Source organism: Fundulus heteroclitus, chromosome 22, assembly GCF_011125445.2.
Source record: "Fundulus heteroclitus isolate FHET01 chromosome 22, MU-UCD_Fhet_4.1, whole genome shotgun sequence".
NCBI lineage: Eukaryota > Metazoa > Chordata > Actinopteri > Cyprinodontiformes > Fundulidae > Fundulus > Fundulus heteroclitus.
The window spans coordinates 9,112,708-9,131,889 of NC_046382.1; the positions used below are offsets into that span (position 1 = coordinate 9,112,708).

The 19,182-nt window shown below is 40.3% G+C and overlaps 1 protein-coding gene across 1 annotated transcript in view; it reads left to right on the forward strand.

The window, feature by feature from the left end:
• Nucleotides 1-19,182, forward strand: part of cpeb3 (cytoplasmic polyadenylation element binding protein 3) — a 55,446-nt gene that overhangs the window by 25,392 nt on the left and 10,872 nt on the right. The window contains exons 4-7 of the mRNA XM_036125936.1: nt 7,372-7,428; nt 14,167-14,190; nt 16,404-16,571; nt 18,407-18,496. Of these exons, the coding sequence (XP_035981829.1) occupies nt 7,372-7,428; nt 14,167-14,190; nt 16,404-16,571; nt 18,407-18,496 (339 nt within the window). The remainder of the gene's footprint in view (nt 1-7,371; nt 7,429-14,166; nt 14,191-16,403; nt 16,572-18,406; nt 18,497-19,182) is intronic.

Here is a 19,182-nt window from a genome sequence, read left to right on the forward strand (position 1 = left end):
GGGTAAAAATACTCATTCCATTGGCAAATAGTCTTATTTACCTGCTCAAATCAAGGGCAAATACATTCATTTCAAGAAAATGTTACTTATTTTTACTTCTCTTTTTGCAATGCGTGACGGACGGCAGGAAGGTAAAAAAAAAACGTACCGCTCACCCAGCCCAGAAACGTAACGATCCACGTTTGCCCAGGGGCCAAGGTTCAACTGGCCGGTCGGATTTGACCCCTTAAACTTTTTTCGGCTGACGTAATTGACTCGACACGAGACGGCTTCGCACTTTAAACGGCCTGTAATGACTTGACGGCGATAAGACGGCGCGTTTATTTGCCGTGTTTAAAGGTTGCAGGCGAACGGCTCCGTGTCAGTGCCGTGTTTTGTTGTGGCTCCCGTAGGCATGACTAAGCCCAGCCAGTTTAGGCTACGAAACAAGTCTGGGCATGTTTTTACTCTTTTATTTATTGTTATTATGAAGGCACTTTCCCCAGATTTTTCAAAACATAAATACATTCTAAAACGTTCCCTGGATTAGAAGACACATTTGCTGTTATTTTATTAAAAAAATATAAGGATGTTTTTAACCTGAGAACTGGACACAGGTTTGATTTAGCACAATTAAGGGATTTATCTAATTCTTTTTCTTTTCTTGCATTAGTAAGTAAGTAAGTACAATTTATTTATATAGTATATATATAAATACAAAAAACAGTATACAAAGCAATACATAAACAACATTACAAAACAAGATGGAAAACATACAAAACAACGTAAAAACCACACATCTAATTAAAAGTGTAATATATGGCACCATCTCTGAATGACCTTTATGGCTGCTTGTGATTACTTTCCAGAGAATTGTTGACTTGATCTTGGGCTGTAATGAGGCTTTTTTTTTTAATCAATCAGTGACCTTTATTTATACCCAAAGGTAAATTTGAACCTTTTTCCCACTGATTATACCTGTATGCCTCTTCAGAGTCCATATTCTTATCATTTTATTTTCTCCTGTTTGTGCAGATATCCTCACTGCACATTTCTGTGCTTACAAAACTTTTAATCCTCTTAATCACAGCTATTTCCACACCTTGCTCTTGACGCACCCATAACCGCAGCTGGGCTTTTTCCCATAAAGTTGTTAACATGCTGCTTTAACGCTGCATTCATTTGTGTTGTCGAAGTTCGTAATTACCAAGTTACCAAGCTAACTATTATTAGCGTAAACAGTGTATTTCTCTGGATTTTAGGCGTTCAAACATAAAAAAATGGTTCCAAATAGAGGTGGACGATATAGAAAAATAGCGTACCGATAAAACAGAAATCGTATTGATCGATATCGATAATTATCGACAAATTAAAAACATATTTTAAGTGCAGCCCTGGTCATTTTTTACTGTTGCACTGCAAAAAGGAAACTAAAAGTTGGTAAAATCCTCTTGAAATTTGTATTTTTCATTGAATTGAGCTGGTAAATCAGACTATTTGCCAATGGAATAAGATTTTTGCACTTGAAATAAGATGATGGAGATGAATTGTTCTCATTTTAAGTGCAGGATGTCTAATTAAACCTTTTTTAGGGGTAGAAATTCTCATTCCATTGGCAAATAGTGTTATTTAGCTGCTGAAATCAAGGAAAAATATACATATTTTAAGAAAACTTTACTTGCTTTTAGTTACCTTTCTGCAGTGTGCTTAGTGACCTATTTTTAGATACAGTACACTGAATTCAAACCTTTATTCAACCAAATTTTTACCAAAACTACAAGTTTTTAAAAAAGAAAAAAGAACGCATGCTCTCTGAACTCTTTGAAAGGGGCGGAGCTTAGTTCCTGGGTCTGCGTTGTGATTGGTTGGGAGGATGTTATGACTGTAATATTAACCTACATGATTGGCTAGAATGAAAAAGGAAGGAAAACTGTTATTCTATTGAACTTTTTACTAACCTTTTTTTCTATCATCGATATACATCTATAGATATATATTGATATTGAATTATCGTCCAGCCCTAGTACCAAACAGATGTTGGACGGTTTAGTCTGTGCCTCTGATTTATTTGAGGGGTATAAAATCAAGCACCTATTCATGCAGACTGTTTCTACCAACACTTGTGAGACAACAGGTCGCTCTCGGGAGCTCGGTGACTCCCAGTGTGGTTCTGTGATGGGATGTCACCAGTGCATCGTGACATTTTATTTATTGGGGCTGGACAATTAATCGCAATACTAAAAAAGATGCAATTTCCAAATTGCAGACGTCTGCAGTTTTTGGCTACGAAACAATTAATGGATCAGATCCTTTAGGTGTTGGTAAAATGTTTAAAGCGGGTTTACCTCCACATGGAAGGTAAGAGAGTTGCAGCAGTGAGATAATCTAATTTAGTTACTCGTTTTGGTGTTTATAAAATCAATACGTTTTTACCAGAAATTATCAGTAATCTGTTTAATGCACAGACGTGTTTGTTGGTCTGAACATTATGTTCAACCAGGATTGAGGTCCAACTCAATTAAAATCTATTCTCTTAAATAAGAATATTCTGATTAATAAAAACAGTTATATTTCTTGTTTTAAATGGTCAAACATCTTAATCTACAGGCCATCTTTGTTGCTTGTGGTTAATGCAGAGAAAAATCAGAAATTAAATCGCAATTATGGTTGAAATATGTCGCAGATTAGATTTTTGGCAAAATCGTACAGCCCTAATATGTATTCCTTTTGCAATGAAATAATGAAAGTCATGGATATGGAGGGAAAAGGAAGAGAACGAGTGATGAGAGCACAGAATATGGCCTTAGGGAAAGGTGTGGGAACATGGAGAGGAGACAAAAAGGCCTAGCTGGACAATAATAGACAAAAAGCTAAATCTGTGTCGGAGTGTTTCCTGAATAGCAAGCTGCCATATTAGCTTTATTCTGTCTGCTTTGTTGAAATTGTTCCTGTCGTCCAACATCAGTGTCTGACCTCACAAATGCACGTCTGTAAGAAACAGAGGATGAATCTGCGTCATACTGAACCCTATAAAGGATTATGAAGGGGGACGGTTAGGGTGAGGGGAGGAAATATTTCTGTATGATAGTATATGTGGAGTGCACAGCTAAATATACTGCACTATATTACGTGGTTGTCTCTCCAAAGGCAGTAGGTGGCTTATGGGTCTTATTTACGGTTATCAGAGTAGACGTAGAGGAATGTAGTCTGGCATCACATTTAAAAAAAAAAATCCCAATAATGTGATATTTTTTATTTTATTTTTTTTATGTGATATGTTGACATGTTTTCGGTGATGATGTAAGTGCGACACAGTTCAGATGGGATTAAAACGACGAGAGCTCTTGGTCAAAGCTGATGACGGCCGACGTCGCTTGGTAATGAGATTAAAGCAGATTCCTGTTTAGTTTTTTTGCCGTGCCGCTTAAACCTCTGCCGTCGGGACGTTTGCACAAAATATCGTCCAGGCACACTGCAAAAATGGATGTAAGAATAAGTAGAAATGTTCTCAAAATTAGTGTTTTTGTTCTAGATTTAAGCAGGTAAATAAGATTATCTGCCAATGCAATGAGCATTTTCACCCCTAAAATAAGATAATTAGACATCCTGCACTTGAAATAAGACGATGGAGATAAATTGTTACCATTTTAAGTTCAGAAATCTTCTTCTATTGGCAGATCATCTTATTTACCTGCTCAAATCAAGGACAAATACACACATTTTAAGAACATTTTACTTGTTTTTAGTTGCGTTTTTGCAGTGCAGATTATGACTGGGCCTGAAATAGACTGCTGTTTGCCCACCGGTCACAGCACAACCCATCGTCCGTGTTGCCGATCCAGCCGGGCGATAACGTGGGGGGGGGGACTGCTGTTTGTTGAGTCAACAAGGACATGGATGGTATCCTTTGAGCAGCGTCGCCACTGCGTGACCACCATGGAGATGTTGGGAATAGCGCTGAGAGGAAATGTCACCGGAACAGCTTCCCCCCTGGTCATGCCAATCATCTCTTTTGGGGGGAAGCGGATGGCACAGGCCCAGAGTTATTTAAAGGCTTGGGGGAAGGCAACTGTCTCCCCGCGTCTCCCAAAAACGACTAACGTGGACAGAAAGGCCGGCCCGATGCCGTTGGGACAATCACCCTGCAGCGATCAAAGCAGCAGCAGCATCCGCCGTCACGCGTCGTCTGTTTCAGACGCCATGGCACTGAGTTAAAGTCTACGACCCGCTTTGAAGCTGAAACTGATTCTGTCCGATCGGTCGGACGTTTGAGCCGAAAACCGCGTTGTGCACTGCGAAAACGGAACTAAAAATAAGTTAAATTTTCTTGAAATTAGTGTATTTGTCCTTGATTTAATCGTGTAAATAAGATGATTTGCTAATGGAATAAGATTTTTGTACTTAAAATAAGAAAAACTCATCTCCATCATCCTATTTAATATCTAATTATCTTATTTTAGGGGTCAAAATACTCATTCCATTGGCAGATAATCTTATTTACATGCTCAAATCAAGGACAAACAGACTCATTTCAAGAAAATTATGCTTATTTTTTGTTCTGTTTTGGCAGTGTGGGGCTGACAAACGGGCGATGGTGCTCCGCTGCCCCTGTGGGTGCCGGTCGGACTGGGACATGCCTGGCCTGAAAGGGTCAGACACTCTCCTGGTGAAAACAGGGGGAAGGAGCGTCTGGAGGGTTGGATAACACCCCACTGTCTCAGAGAGACACGCCATGTGATGTTTTCATCGCGGACTGCGTTCACATCTTTACGATAATCAGCTGATAGCGGCAGGGGAAAAAAAATGTGACATATCTGCTCCAGCGTCAGATGCATCTGTGGATTCATGAGAAGGGGTGCGTGCAGGTAGAGGCTTGTCTGCCTTTGCTAACCGGGATTATGGGCTGAAAACAGGGTGTAAATCCAGGCCTGTGGAGCTGCAGGGACGTCCCCCCCATCTCAAAAGCTGCTGATCAGGTTTTTTAATTCAGTTCTACACTGCAAACAGGGAGCTAAAAGTCAGTGAAATTTTCTTGAAATCTGTGTATTTTTCCTTGATTTGAGGAGCTAAATAAGACTATTTGCCAATAGAATAAGATTTTTGCACTTAAAATAGGAACAATTCATCTCCATCATCGTATTTCAAGTGCAGGATATCTAATCATCTTATTTTAGGGGTAAAAATACTCATTCCATTGGCAAATAGTCTTATTTAGCTGCTCAAATCAAAGAAAAATACAATTTCAAGACAATTTTACTTACTTTTAGTTCCCTTTTTGCAGTGTAGCTGCTAGCTTCATTATTGTCAGCGGCTCACCTCACAATTCATCTTCTGGGAGCAAACCCTGAGCTTCACACCTCGTCTGCGCCGCAGTAGCTTGAAGCACATCTGTGTTGGAACTGGAGAAAAATACATAGATCTTCTGCTCTGTTTCTTCTTAATGCGATCGAGCTTTAAGCCCCACTTTAAAGGCGTAGTTTAGGGTGTTTGACCCAAGGTTGTGTTAACAGGTTTCGCTGTTAATGTCTAAGATGTTTTGTTCTCCGGCCATGGTTGTCACGCCGGGCTGATGCCTCCTGGTTGGGGGTCAGAAGGGAAGTTCCTGCTGGGGTATTTTGCTCATGACGGACGGCAGGAAAGTGACAGACGTGAGCTTTGTCTGCAGTTATGTTTTACCGCCCTGTCTACGCTGCAAATAGGGAACAAAAAGAAAGCAAAATGTGCTTGAAATGGGTGTATTTGCCCGTGTTTAGAGCAGATAAATACGATTATATGCCAATGGGATGAGACTTTTGCACTTAAACCAGGAGCAACTCACCTCCATCATCTTATTTGAAGTGCAGAGTATCCAATTTTTTTATGTTAGGGATAAAAAAATACTCGTTCTATTAGCATATCATCTTATTTACCTGGTCAAATCACTAATTTTAAGCTAATTTGACTTACTTTCAGGTGCCTTTTTGCAGTGTATATAGAGAACCAACCATCGTCAATTGTCATGAGAAATGCACTGCAAAAATGGATCTAAAAATAAGTAAAATGTTCTTAAAGTTAGTGTATTTATTCTTGACTTCAGCAGGTAAATATGATGATTTGCCAATGGAATAAGATTTTGTCCACTTAAAATAAGAACAACTCGTCTCCATAATCTTATTTCAAGTGCAGGATATCTAATTATCTTATTTTAGGGGTTAAAATACTCATTCCATTGGCAGATAATCTTATTTACCTGCTCAAATCAGGGATAAATACACTAACTTTAAGAACATTTTACTTATTTTTCATCCGTTTTTGCAGTGTGGACGATGACTGAAAGAAAGAGATTCCTGACCTGCACTGCAAAGACGGAACTAAAAATAAGTAAAATTTTCTTAAAATGAGTGTATTTGTCCGTGATTTGAGCATCTAAATAAGATTTTCTGCAACTGGAATAAGATTTTTGCACTTGAAATAGGATGATTGAGACGATTTGCTCCTAATTTTAAGTGCAGTATATCCAATTATCTTATTTTAGGGGTCCCATTGGCAGATCCTCTTATTTACCTGCTCAAATCACTCATTTCAAGACGTTTTTTTTTAACTTATTTTTAGTTCCGCTTTTGCAGTGCATGTCATGAGGGCTAGACCCAGCCTTGGCGATACGGTGAGGAGCTCCATCGTCCAGGGGGACCTCTGAATACAGACCCTGCTCCCCCACATTAAAAGCAATCAGTTGAGGTCATTTGGGCTTCCGGGCATCCTGTTCATCGCGCCCTGGAGGTTTTCTGGGTTCTGTCCGCTGAGAGGAAAACCCGAGGCAGACGCAGAACTGGCCGGAGGGACCGTTTCTCTCTTCTGGGCCGGAAACTATAATCTATCAAATTAATAGAGATAAACACCTAAAATATAACGCTCTCCGTGTGAGAAATCTATTTGATTTTCATCTGTTGAGCCAATTAACTCACAAGAAAATTAACTTTCCCCTGATTTCCCATTTCACTAAGAGTCACCTGTATATTGTTTTATCTGAAATAGCTCCGGCTGAGCAGGTTAGGAACAAAGCTGCAGTATTTTCTCCTAAATCGGGCGGTTTTTTTTTCTTGTAGTTTCCTTTGTGAATATGACGTCAGAGACAGATAACCAGGAAGTTTAAATTAGACGTCCCATTAAAGCGCGTGCCCATGTAAGACGGCCCGCTTCAGATCCAATCCCTCCAGCTGCTTCTGTCTGTGCGAGTTTGTGTGAGACACCAGGAGCATGTTTGTGTGGTTTTCCTTTTTTGTTGTTCTGTTTCAGTCGTCTGTGGTCGCTTAATTAATTTCATTTTAACTCGTTCCTGTGCTTTCTCATTTTTAACAGGGATGACTGGTGCCCGTTTATAACATTTTGTTTCTCTTTGTTTTCATCTTACAGGACGCATCGGACTCAACTTTCACCATCCTGGAGCAGACCACATATTACCCCTAAATAGTGAGTCACGTTTCTCTTTATTGGGGGGGGGAAAAAATCACATTTGCTTCGGTTTTGTTGACTGGTTTTAGTTCTACTTCCAGTGATCTGTATTTTTTTCTATTTTATTTTCAAAGAAAAACACAGAGTTAGTTGAGTAATAGCTGTGTGAGAACGCTCTGGGCATACCTGCCCACCCGGGGGTTTGGATTCCCTGACACCATAAACCCAGGTCAGACCTCCGAGCGCTGTGGGAACCATGCACACTTGACCTGGGAATAGCTCCTCCAAAAATACCCCTCATGTAAAACTAGACCCCCCCCCCTCCCCCCTCCATGACTCAACCAGGGTGACAGCATCAGGACGAGAATCCATCCACCACTACGTGGATTTCTGAATTTCCTGCACTGCAAAAACGGAACTTAAAATAAGTAAAATGTTCTGAAAATTAGTGTATTTGACCTTGATTTGAGCAGGTAAATAAGATGATTTGCCAATGGAATAAGATTTTTGCACTTAAAATAGGAACAACTCATCTCCATCATCTTATTTCAAGTGCAGGATGTCTAATTATCTTATTTTAGGAGTCAAAATACTCATTCCATTGGCAAATAATCTTATTTACCTGCTCAAATCAAGGACAAATACACTAATTTTAAGAACATTTTACTTATTTTTAGATCCGTTTTTGCAGTATGTCCTTTGGTTGTTTTCTTCGCATCGTAATGCGCCGTTTTACTGCTGATCTGACTATGCAGGTACAAATATCTGTTAACTGTGAGGATCACGTCTTGCAGCTGCTTAAAAAGACAAACAAACATGCAAGTTCTCAGAAAATGTAAACTCTACATAAAACTAATTGATTTAGTAAAGATGCAATGCAAAAAGGGAAGTAAAAGTGAAATTTTCTTGAAATCCGTGTATTTTTCCTTAATTAAGACTATTTGCCAATGGAATAAGATTGTTGCACTTAAAATAGGAATAACTCATCTCCATCATCTTATTTCAAGTGCAGGATGTCTAATTTTTTTTTTTTTTAGGGGTAAAAATACTCATTCCATTGGCAAATAGTCCTATTTAGCTCTTCAAATCAAGGAAAAATACATTAATTTCAGGAAATTGTTATTTACTTTTAGTTCCCTTTTTGCAGCGTGTGTACACTGCAAAAACGGATCTAAAAATAAGTAAAATCTTCTTAAAAATGATTGCATTTGTCCTTGATTTAAGCAGCTAAATAAGAATGTTTGCCAATGGAATGAGTATTTTTACCCCTAAAATAAGATAATTAGACATCCTGCACTTGAAATAAGATGATGGAGATGAATTGTTCCTATTTTAAGTGCAAAAATCTTATTCCACTGGCAAATCATCTTATTAACCTGCTCAAATCAAGGACAAATGCACTAATTTTTAAGAAGATTTTACTTATTTTAAGTTCCGTTTTTGCAGTGTAGGCCTACTGAACGTATCTCCGTGTTTTGTATGTATGTATTTGCACTTGGTCGGTGGAGGGTGGTGGAGGTCCGGCTGTGGTTCTGCTGAGCTTTTCAGGAAGCCCAGGTTCTTTTATTATCGACCTTCTGCTCAGCAGCATCCCTGGCTGCGGTGTCTCTTGTCTTCCTCTTGACAGTACGGCAAAAATTAACTCAAAGTAAGTAAAATGTACTTAAAATTAGTGTATTTTCCCTTGATTTGATCAGGTTATTAAGATTATCTGCCAGTGGAGTAGGATTTTTGCACTTAAAATAGGAACAGCTCATATTCATCGTCTTATTGCAAGCATTGGATCTCAAATTCTCGTATTTTAGGGATCAAAATACAAATTTTCATTGGCAGATTATTTTATTTACCTGCTCAAATCAAGGACAAATGCAGTCATTTCAAGAAAATTTTACTTGGTTTTAGTTCCATTTTTGCAGTGAGTGCTCCGTAGATTTCCTGTGGGGTTCAGGCCAGGTTTTGTCAGCAGCAGGAAATATGAAATGCTGTAACATCTCTCGGAGACTTCCCACTGGCCTATCTATATATGAATCAGAATCATGTTTATTACCAAGTAGGTTTGCACTTAGTGTTGATGGTGCAGACAAAATATATAAATATATACAGAATCTAGAGCTATATACACAGTTTCTGCTCTTCCTCCAGACTCTGGGACCCTGATTTCCAACCCGAACGTTTGAACACGCTTTGCTTCACAGCACTTTTTAAAGGTTCAACCGACCCCTGATGCTTGTGCACGTTCTTCTACCTTACGTTATCCTTCCACTAAACTTTCCAGTGTTAAGCTCGGACATGACGAAGACTTGTGGGCCGTGTCAGCGTTCTTCCCCATGACTGTGTAGGCCACAACATGACGTTTTTGTATAAACCTTTACTCGTCCTGTGTGATGAAACTGATGATGATGAAAACTTGTCCTACTTTGGCCCCTTCCTCTTCTTCTGATTACTGATTACTGAGCTGATGTGACATGTGAATTTCTCAAATGTGAGATCAATAAATCCTATCTTATCTTATCTTAAACTGGATCTTAGGTTTCCATCAGCTGTAAGCCACAATCATCTAAAGGTACAAAAAGAAAGAAATATTTCCCTTTGTTTAATGCATCTGTATGTTGCAGGTTTTCACTTCTTTCATTGAATCACTGAAGTGAATTATTGTTAAATGATATTGTACTTTAGATGCCCCTGTTTTAGTAACGCTCCAGCTTTCTCTATGGGCTTCTGTCCGCCCGCCGGTTACGATGACGTGTGAAGTCGGGCATCTTGGTCTTCTTGTCGGAACGTTTTCTTGCACAGTTAGATTTTCCTTTTTGTCGTTTATTGGTGCAGATCGTCTCTTGAGGTCTTGCCGAAGCGTGTATGAGCTTTTAGGAGTTCCTCCTTCGTTTTCTTCCCATTAGCTGTATCTCTGAAGACTTTAGTTGCTTTTGAAGTGAAGAAGAAAGCAGCGAAGCTCTTAAGTGAAGGTCCTCCTCTCGTTGCTGCTTGTCTGATGATGGGACGGCAGGTCCGTCTTTGAGGTCTTTAAGAGGAGCAGAGCAGGAAAAGACTTTCAAGCTCACGGCACCAACGAGGAATCACCCAGATTTCCCTCTCCCTCCCAGACGGCACACGGTTTGAAGTTTGTGCTTATTCTTAACTCCCTTCTCCCTGGTGGGTTGCATTGTCTCCGTCGCTGAGGCATCCGATGCTTTCCCAGCCCAGAGAGCGCCCTTCGTTTTCTCCCCGGTTGCTAGGTGACTTTGTTTTTGCTGAGGCCAGGCGGTGAAAAGGGCGAAGCTGCAAGCGAGACTTCCCAGGTTCCTTTTTGGTGTCGCAGTCCGAGATCTTCTCTAATGAAAACTTAGCCAGGCAGAAGAGACAATGCACTCACTTCAGACGAACCAGAGGCAGCTGGGATAATGGCGCCCTGACAATGCTAAGGCCCATATTGGTTTTGGAGGAGACAAGTCTGCTTTTGTGGCTGATGAGTTAGGGGGTACTGGACGAGCTGGTCGGGACTGAGTAGCCCCCCCATCCCCTGCTGTTTGCTGACATTTGCACTGTGGTAAACTGCGTTTTGCCTCCTTTGTGCTTTTGTTTTTAAACAGCGGGATTTCAGGTTTTATCTTTATCCTTTCACAGACTGGGGGGGAAAAAATCGCTCAAAACAAAGTAAATCTGAGCTTTATTAACTGTGCGTTGAACAGAAAGATCAAGTTCCCTTGAATCATTTAAATTATCAAACTTTTTTTTAATTATTATTATTTCAGTTCAGTATGTAGTGCAAATTAAAAGCCAACGACAAAGTTGTCCAGTCCAAATTCAGTTCAAAACAATCCAACTCCCTCCAACATAACTGGATCATCTGATCAAATTATAATACTTTACTGTCAAAGTCATTTGTCCTATATAAGTATTTGGTTAAAAGTTATCCGTCTTTGGAAGCCTATTTAATTGCTTCCAGTCTTTACCTTCACAGCAGTCCCTGATCAAGCATGTGGCAACAGTGGAAAGGAAAAACTCCACTTCAACAGAGGAAAAAAAGTTCTGGTTGTTTATAATCAGCCATCCTCCATCCCCAGGTGGGGGTTAAGAGAAAGCAATGAGACAAGAAAATACAAAGGAGCACTGAACCTGGAGTACCATCTATATGACGGAGGACTAGCGTTTCTGCTGCCATTAATTTTGTATACTGTCTGTCAATGGAAGAGAAATAAAAACAAAGCAACCAGATGAATTGGAGCAGAGGTAAACACAAAGGTACTGAGCATGGGGTACTTTCTACGAGAAAGAAACACTGAGAAAAGGCAGAAAGGTAATGTTAAAGAGTCCCTCATCACCGCACCAAAGCCTTACTCCGCCCGGTGAAACAGGAAACATGCTAAATAAACAAACTGAATGCTAAGCTAACAAATCGCTAACCTGGAAAATCCATATAAAAGACCGCAAAGCTCACCGTGTTAACTTTCTACGGAGGCACAAGACGGAGCTGATTTTATGCTCCACAGCGGCGGAGCTGCTGACACATCAGTTTCTCCAAATGACGTCGCAAAAACTTTTGAACCAATAGAAATATTGATTCAAAATTCAATGCAAGACCACCGTTTAACCTGAGGAAGGCGCCACACTGACGGTTTTAGACACAAAAGCAGGATTTTTAACAAATATGCAGTAAAATGTCAAAATAATCAGCAGGATATACAGACATCACTATAAAACTAAAACAGTTTATTAGCAAAGAAAATTCATTTGGGGGTCAGTTACCCTTTAGCAATAGTAGAATCAGTCGCTCCATGCACGGCAGAGACCAAAGCTGCACAGAGATGCACTGTAGCCAGGGGTACCCTCTATAAGAAATAAAAACAGCCTACGTATCAATGACTCCATCAATGGCACTAAAGCGCTAGGGCCTAGAATACCTTCTATTAAGTCGGAGTAACACAAAGATATTACACATTATATTGTCAGCAATAGTACTTTCAGTGGGTCTGTCCAGGATGGCGATCAAGAGAAAAACACCAGACAAGGTGTACCTTCTACGAAAAGGAAAATGTGGACCGAAAGGGGAAAAGCTAAACTTTAAAAACCACACTGGATAATTTTATTCCTACACTGCAAAAACGGAACTAAAAATAAGTCAGATTTTCTTGAAATTAGTGTATTTGTCCTTGATTTGAGCAGGTAAATAAGATTATCTGCCAATGGAATGAGTATTTCGACCCCTAAAATAAGATATTTAGATATGCTGCCCTCTAAATAAGACTATGGAGATGAGTTGTTCCTATTTTAAGCGTAAAAATATCATTCTATTGGCAAATCATCTTATTTACCTGCCTAAATCAAGGACAAATAAACTAATTTCAAGAAAATTTGACTTATTTTTAGTTCCGTTTTTGCAGTGTATATAAAAAAAGATGCATATAAATACACAAAGGGGCAAAACTGGAGTGCAATGACAAACAGCATCAACCATATGGATAGGCGTGGCCAGAGTCCAGGTAAGACAAAGTCAAAGCAACAAAGTGAGACCGGTGGACGACTCAGCGACGGCTACAAGTTACGAGGGGTCCAACCGGGTCGCCGTCCCCCCCGCATGTCCCTGACGCTGAAGCAGCCGCTTGCACACACACCCACGGTGTCCTTCGGGAAGTTTCCACTCTCTGCTGGCCTGCCCTAGCTGACCCCTCAGCAGCTTTTAATATTTCACCAGGGACATGATAATGACTAACCGGCTGCACCGCCGGCTCCAGCGAGCGCGCTCCTTTATGGCCTCGTTTGTGAATATCCGCGGAAGATTAGCAGGAAGCCGAGCCGTTGCAGGTTCATTAAACTCAGATTACAATCGGCGGCTGTGTGGGCCGTGCGTTACGCTGCTACGTCACCCCCCCCCCCCCCCACCGTCTCCCTTTGGGAACTAAAAGTAAGTGAAATTTTCTGGAAATCATTGTATTTTTCCTTGATTTGAGCAGGTAAATAGGACCATTTGCCAATAGAATAAGATTTTTGCACTTGAAATAGGAACAATTAATCTCTAAAATAAGATAATTAGATTTACTGCACTTGAAATAAGATGATGGAGATGAATTGTACCTATTTTAAGTGCAAAGATGTTATTCCAATTGGCAGATCATCTTATTTACCTGCTCAAATCAAGGACAGATACACTAATTTTCAAGAAAATTTTACTTATTTTTAGTTCCCTCTTCACAGTGCAGCAAGCGGCATCTGCACACTGCAAAAATGGAACTAAAAATAAGTCAAATTTTCTTGAAATGAGTGTATTTGTCCTTGATTTGAGCAGGTAAATAAGATGATTTGCCAATGGAATGAGATTTTTGCACTTAAAATAAGAACAACTCATCTTCATCGTCTTATTTGGAGGGCAGAATGTCTAATTATCTTATTTTAGAGGTCAAAATACTCATTCCATTGGCAGACAATCTTATTTACCTGCTCAAATCAAGGACAAATACACTCATTTCAAGAAAATTTGACCTTTTTTTTTCAGTTCCATTTTTGCAGTGCACGCCTCTGTTGCCGAGGCAGGTGCAGCAGGTTTTATTATTTTTTTAAATAATCCTTCACGTCCCGTTGCCCAAGCTTTAGGCGTGGCCATCTGTGGTGTCATTGTTACCTTTAGAGATGTTCCTGTTTTTTTTTTTTTTTTGGTTTATTTCAGCCAAACCCATGTCTCTGTATCTTTTTTCCCTTCCCTGTTCCCGACCCGTCCCTCCGTCTCCCGTGTCCTTCTCCCCCCTCCATGGTGCTGACAAGCAGCCCGCAGCTATGGCCGCAGACGAGGTAACGTGTGGCTTTTTCTCTGGGGTTCTGCTTCCCGCGCTGGCCTTGTTTGTTGCAAAGAGGCTGATTGAAAAGGGGGGGGGGGCGGGGGTGTTATTGTGGTGCCATTTCATGCCTTTCATCTGTGCTGTGGTTTTAATGAAATCATGTTAATTTTGACACTTTTTCCCCATCTTGTGGCTTCAATCAGGAAGGGGTTTGGGTTAATTTTGTGTCGGGTGTTGAGAGAGGGGGGAGGAAAAAAAAATCTGCCTTTTAGAAATAAAACTCTTCACCTTGTAATCACTTTGATTGGATTGATTCCAAAGTTGCCGACCGCCGACTCCAACATAAGTCTTTGAATCATCTTCAGGGCAGAGACGAGGAGCTTCCGTTATGCCGTGTGTTGAAACTCTGCGGCGATTTGCTTCATTTGCGTCTTTTAGTTAAGGCCAAAGTTTGCATAGAGGTGACAAAGTATACTGCAAAAACGGAACTAGAAGTAAGTAAATGTTCTTAAAATTTGTGTGTTTGTCCTTGATTTGAGCAGGTAAATAAGATGATTTGCCAATAGAATAAGAATTTTGCACTTAAAATAGGAACAATTCATCTCAATTATCTTATTTCAAGTACAGGATGTCTAATTATCTTATTTTAGGGGTAAAAATGCTCATTCCATTGGCAGATAAGCTTATTTACCTGCTCAAATCAAGGACAAATACACTAACTTAGATCAGTTTTTGCAGTGTACCAACCAATCAGTCAGGAAAAGAGCAGGAATATAACCCAGGTTCATCGATGCTTCATCCGTAACTGGAGAAGAAAATGGGGCAACAGTGACAAATTAAATGAAAAGACAAAAACGGAGTTTGGTCAGTCTCCTGTAAATTATCCATATACTGGACTAAGAAGTAAAGTTCAAAGAAGACACACAGGTCCGGCTTGACAAGTGACGACGAGGGGCTTGGTTCCCGACACGTATTTGTAGCACAAAATAACATCGAACATCCCTTAAAGGAGTATCATCCTCACATTGAAACAAGGTGGTGGCAGCATCATGCTGCGGTGTTACCTCTTTAAGAACCGAAAAGCTAATGGACAGAGAAAGAGGGACCGGACCGAGCCGAAAAAAAAAAACACAAACCCAGATAAACCAAAAGAATGAAAAGCTTGTTTTAGGAAAAGCTTAGCCAGAGTCTAAAAGTAAATCTGACAGAAACCAGATGAGCTCGCCTCAAGACGGCCGTGTGCAAGAGATTAAAGTCTTAAACCCTTTTAAAATGTGTTAAAATGATAAAGGGCAATTCTAAAATCACGATGATTACGGCGAGAATACAAAAACCACATGATCTGTAACATTACTGTCACATTATTATACTCTGTGCTTTTCCCTGGATGTAAATAGGGCTGGACGATACAGAAAAAAAGCATATCGATAAAATAATTGATCGATATCGATAATTATCAACAAATTCAAAACATATATTTTAAGTGCAGCCCTGGCCATTTTATGGTGTTGCTTAGCAACCTATTTTTAGATACAGAACACACAAACACTGAATTCAAACTCTACACTTTATTCAACCAACTTTTTACCAAAACGTCAAGATTTAAAAAAAGACAAAGGAACGTGTGCTCTCTGACCTCTTTGAAGGGGGCGGAGCTTGGTGACACAGCATTTCCTGGGTCTGCGTTGTGATTGGTTGGGAGGATGTAACGACTGTAATATTAACCTACATGATTGGCTACAATGCAAAGGGAAGGAAAACTGTTATTAAACTTTTTATTGACCCTTTTTTTCTATCGTCAATATATATCGTTATTGAATTATCGTCCAGCCCTGGATGTAAACGTGGGTATTTATTTCTATTTTTGCTTCTTTAAATTATTTCCTCATAGCTTCTTTTTCACGTTTATCCACTACTGCTTGATTTTCAGCAGAAAGATACGCCGCCCGTTGATTTTTAGAGCCGTTGATGCAGTTCTAGTCCCTGAGCTTTAGACGTAAAGCTGCTCACCAGCTGCCGGGGTCTGAGGAAAACCTTTTCTTTCATGGGGGTCTGGGTGTCGGACGAGTGCTGGCTGGGCTTTTTTAACGGCTTCCATGTGTAAAAACTCACCGTCTCCTCGCACCTTCCTTCCCTCCCTTCTTCACTTCATGCTCTGGTCCCTCTCCCTCCTCCCCCCTCTGCTCTGCCTCTCTGCTCGTCTTTCGTGGTTTCCGCTCCGTCCAGGTCGTTCCTGTCTTTTCCCCTTTGAAGATGGCTTCCTCAACGACGGCCACGGCGACCCTTCCCTGACTCCGGGCCTGAACTCACCGACCCGCTGCCAGAACGGGGAGAGGATGGAGCGCTACTCCAGGAAAGTCTTTGTCGGAGGCCTTCCCCCTGACATAGATGAAGGTAAAGGATGTTTTTTTTTTTTTTGTTGTGTGTGTAAATGGAGATGTTGTGTTCAGCCTGATACATGTCCAATTTTCACAGTGGGAAGCTTCTTGTCTGTTACAGTCACACTGACATTTTTGTTTTTTGGGCACATTGACACTTTCACTTACAATACCGATTCCCGCACTGCAAAAATAGAACTAAAAATCAGTCCAAAATATCTTGAAATGAATGTGTTTGTCCTTTATTTGAGCAGATAAATAAGATGATTTGCCAATGGAATGAGTATTTTGACCCCCTAAATAAGATAATTAGATATACTGCCTTCTAAATAAGATGACAGAGATGAGTCGTTCCTATTTTTAGTGCAAAAATCTCATTCCATTGGCAAATCATCTTATTTACACGATTAAATAAAGGACAAACACATTAATTTCAAGATAATTTGACTTATTTTTAGTTTTGTTTTTGCAGTGCGGTGCAGTGTGAATTTTCTCCTTAAGAGCCACTCCTAAACCCTTTCTAAATCAATTCTGATTTTAATAAAACAAAATAAAAAATGATTGTTTTATTTGTATCTTGTCTGATGCACCAGGCCGGTGGTGGAGCACCACAGCAGTAAAGCACCACCACGTTGTCTTAAAGCAGGAGCACAACAGGATCTTCATTTATTTTAGCTGTGTGTGTTTCAGTCAAACAGCGAAAGCAAACGTTCTTATTTGTTGCCGCTGCGCGTTTAGGGTACATTCACAGGTCGACGTGTCCAAGCTCCGCGTTGGGAAAATGCACTGCAAAAAGGGAACTAGAAGTTAGTAAAACTTTCTTGAAATAAGTGCCTTTTCCTTGATTTGAGCAAGAGTGTTTGCCAATGGAAGAAGATTTCTGCACTTAAAACAAGAACAACTCATCTCCATCAACTTATTTCAAGTGCAGTATATCCAATTACCTTATTTTTGGGGTAGAAATACTCATTCCATTGGCAAATAGTCTTATTTAGCTGCTCAAATCAAGAAAGAAAGATACTAATTTCAAGAAAATCTTATTTACTTTTAGTCCTCTTTTTGCAGTGTGCTCATAAAGATCCTGCACTGCAAAAACTGATCTAAAAATAAGTAAAACATTCTTAAAGTTAGTGTATTTGCCTTGATTTGAGCAGGTAAATAATATTATCTGCCAATGGAATGAGTATTTTGACCCCTAAAATAAGATAATTAGGCATCCTGCACTTGAAGTAAGTTGATGGAGATGAGTTGTTCCTATTTTAAGTGCAAAAATCTTATTTAATTGGCAAATCATCTTATTTACCTGCTCAAATCAAGGAAAATACACTAACTTTAAGGACGTTTTACTTATTTTTAGTTCTGTTTTTGCAGTGTGTGAAGTCGGAATTGGGAAACACGGTGCTCCTTTCACCAACCACGACCTCAAAATGCAACATGGCTGCCGTGCATTTAAAATGCTGGTAGCTGCAGAAAAACGGCGATCCCCGCCTGCCGTGGGGCTCCTTTTTCCCATCCTGTCCCCCCGGGTTAAACTGACCGACCACTTCCATCCTGAGCTGAAGTTTAGTTTTTATTTTTAATAAAGCTTGTGCATTTAACCAAGACCATGCACTACTGAGTAAACGCTCCCAGCAATACAACATGGAATTCCCACAGCCCGGTTCAGCCCATTTCTCCGCCTGCATCCCTGTTTAACGCAGCAGCTGCCCAACTGCTGCAACCAGGGGAGCAAAACCTCCGAAGTCTAAATCTTTGCTGCACGCTGAGTCTCTGTTGCTTGATATCGCCCGAGCAAACCTGAGCCGGTTGAGCTTCATCACATTCTCCTCTCTTGTTTTTTCCCCCCCGCAGACGAAATCACCAACAGTTTCCGCCGCTACGGACACCTGGTGGTGGACTGGCCCCACAAAGCTGAAAGCAAATCCTACTTCCCGCCTAAAGGTAACAGCTGGCCGCCTCGCCGTCGACGTGCGCGTCAACAGATATCGCTGCGGGGCGAGTCGTTTTTTAAAAGACTCGTGTTGCTCGGTCGTACCCGGCACAAAGCTGGGGAACCTCGCAGGCGTCTGTTTTCTAAGAGGAACGGAGGGATCCACGCAGAATGTAACCGTCCAGCGTCAGTTTTGGATCCATCTGTTGCCATCTGAGAAGTTTGGAAGGTTTTGTCTCCTTTCTGTTGAGGTTGTGTCGGTTTCCAGCAGGCGATCAGCACGCCACACTGCAAAAAAGGAACTAAAAGTAAGTGAACTCTTCTTGAAAGTAGTGTATTTTTCCTTTATTAGAGCAGGTAAATAAATAATTTGCCAATGGAATGAGATTTTTGCATTTAAAATAGGAACAATTCATTTCCATCATCATGTTATTTCAAGTGCTGGATATCTACCTATCTTATTTTAGGGGTAAAAATACTCATCCCATTGGCAAATAGTCTTATTTAGCTCCTCAAATCAAGGAAAAATACACTAATTTCAAGAAATTTTTACTTACTTTTAGTTCCCTTTTTGCAGTGCACGTCTTCCTCCACGCCTCTGCATCGCTCCTTTTTACTGTGGAGCTGCAGTTTGTTTCATTTCATTTTAATTCAATTCAATTCAATTTTATTTATATAGCGCCAATTCATGAAACAT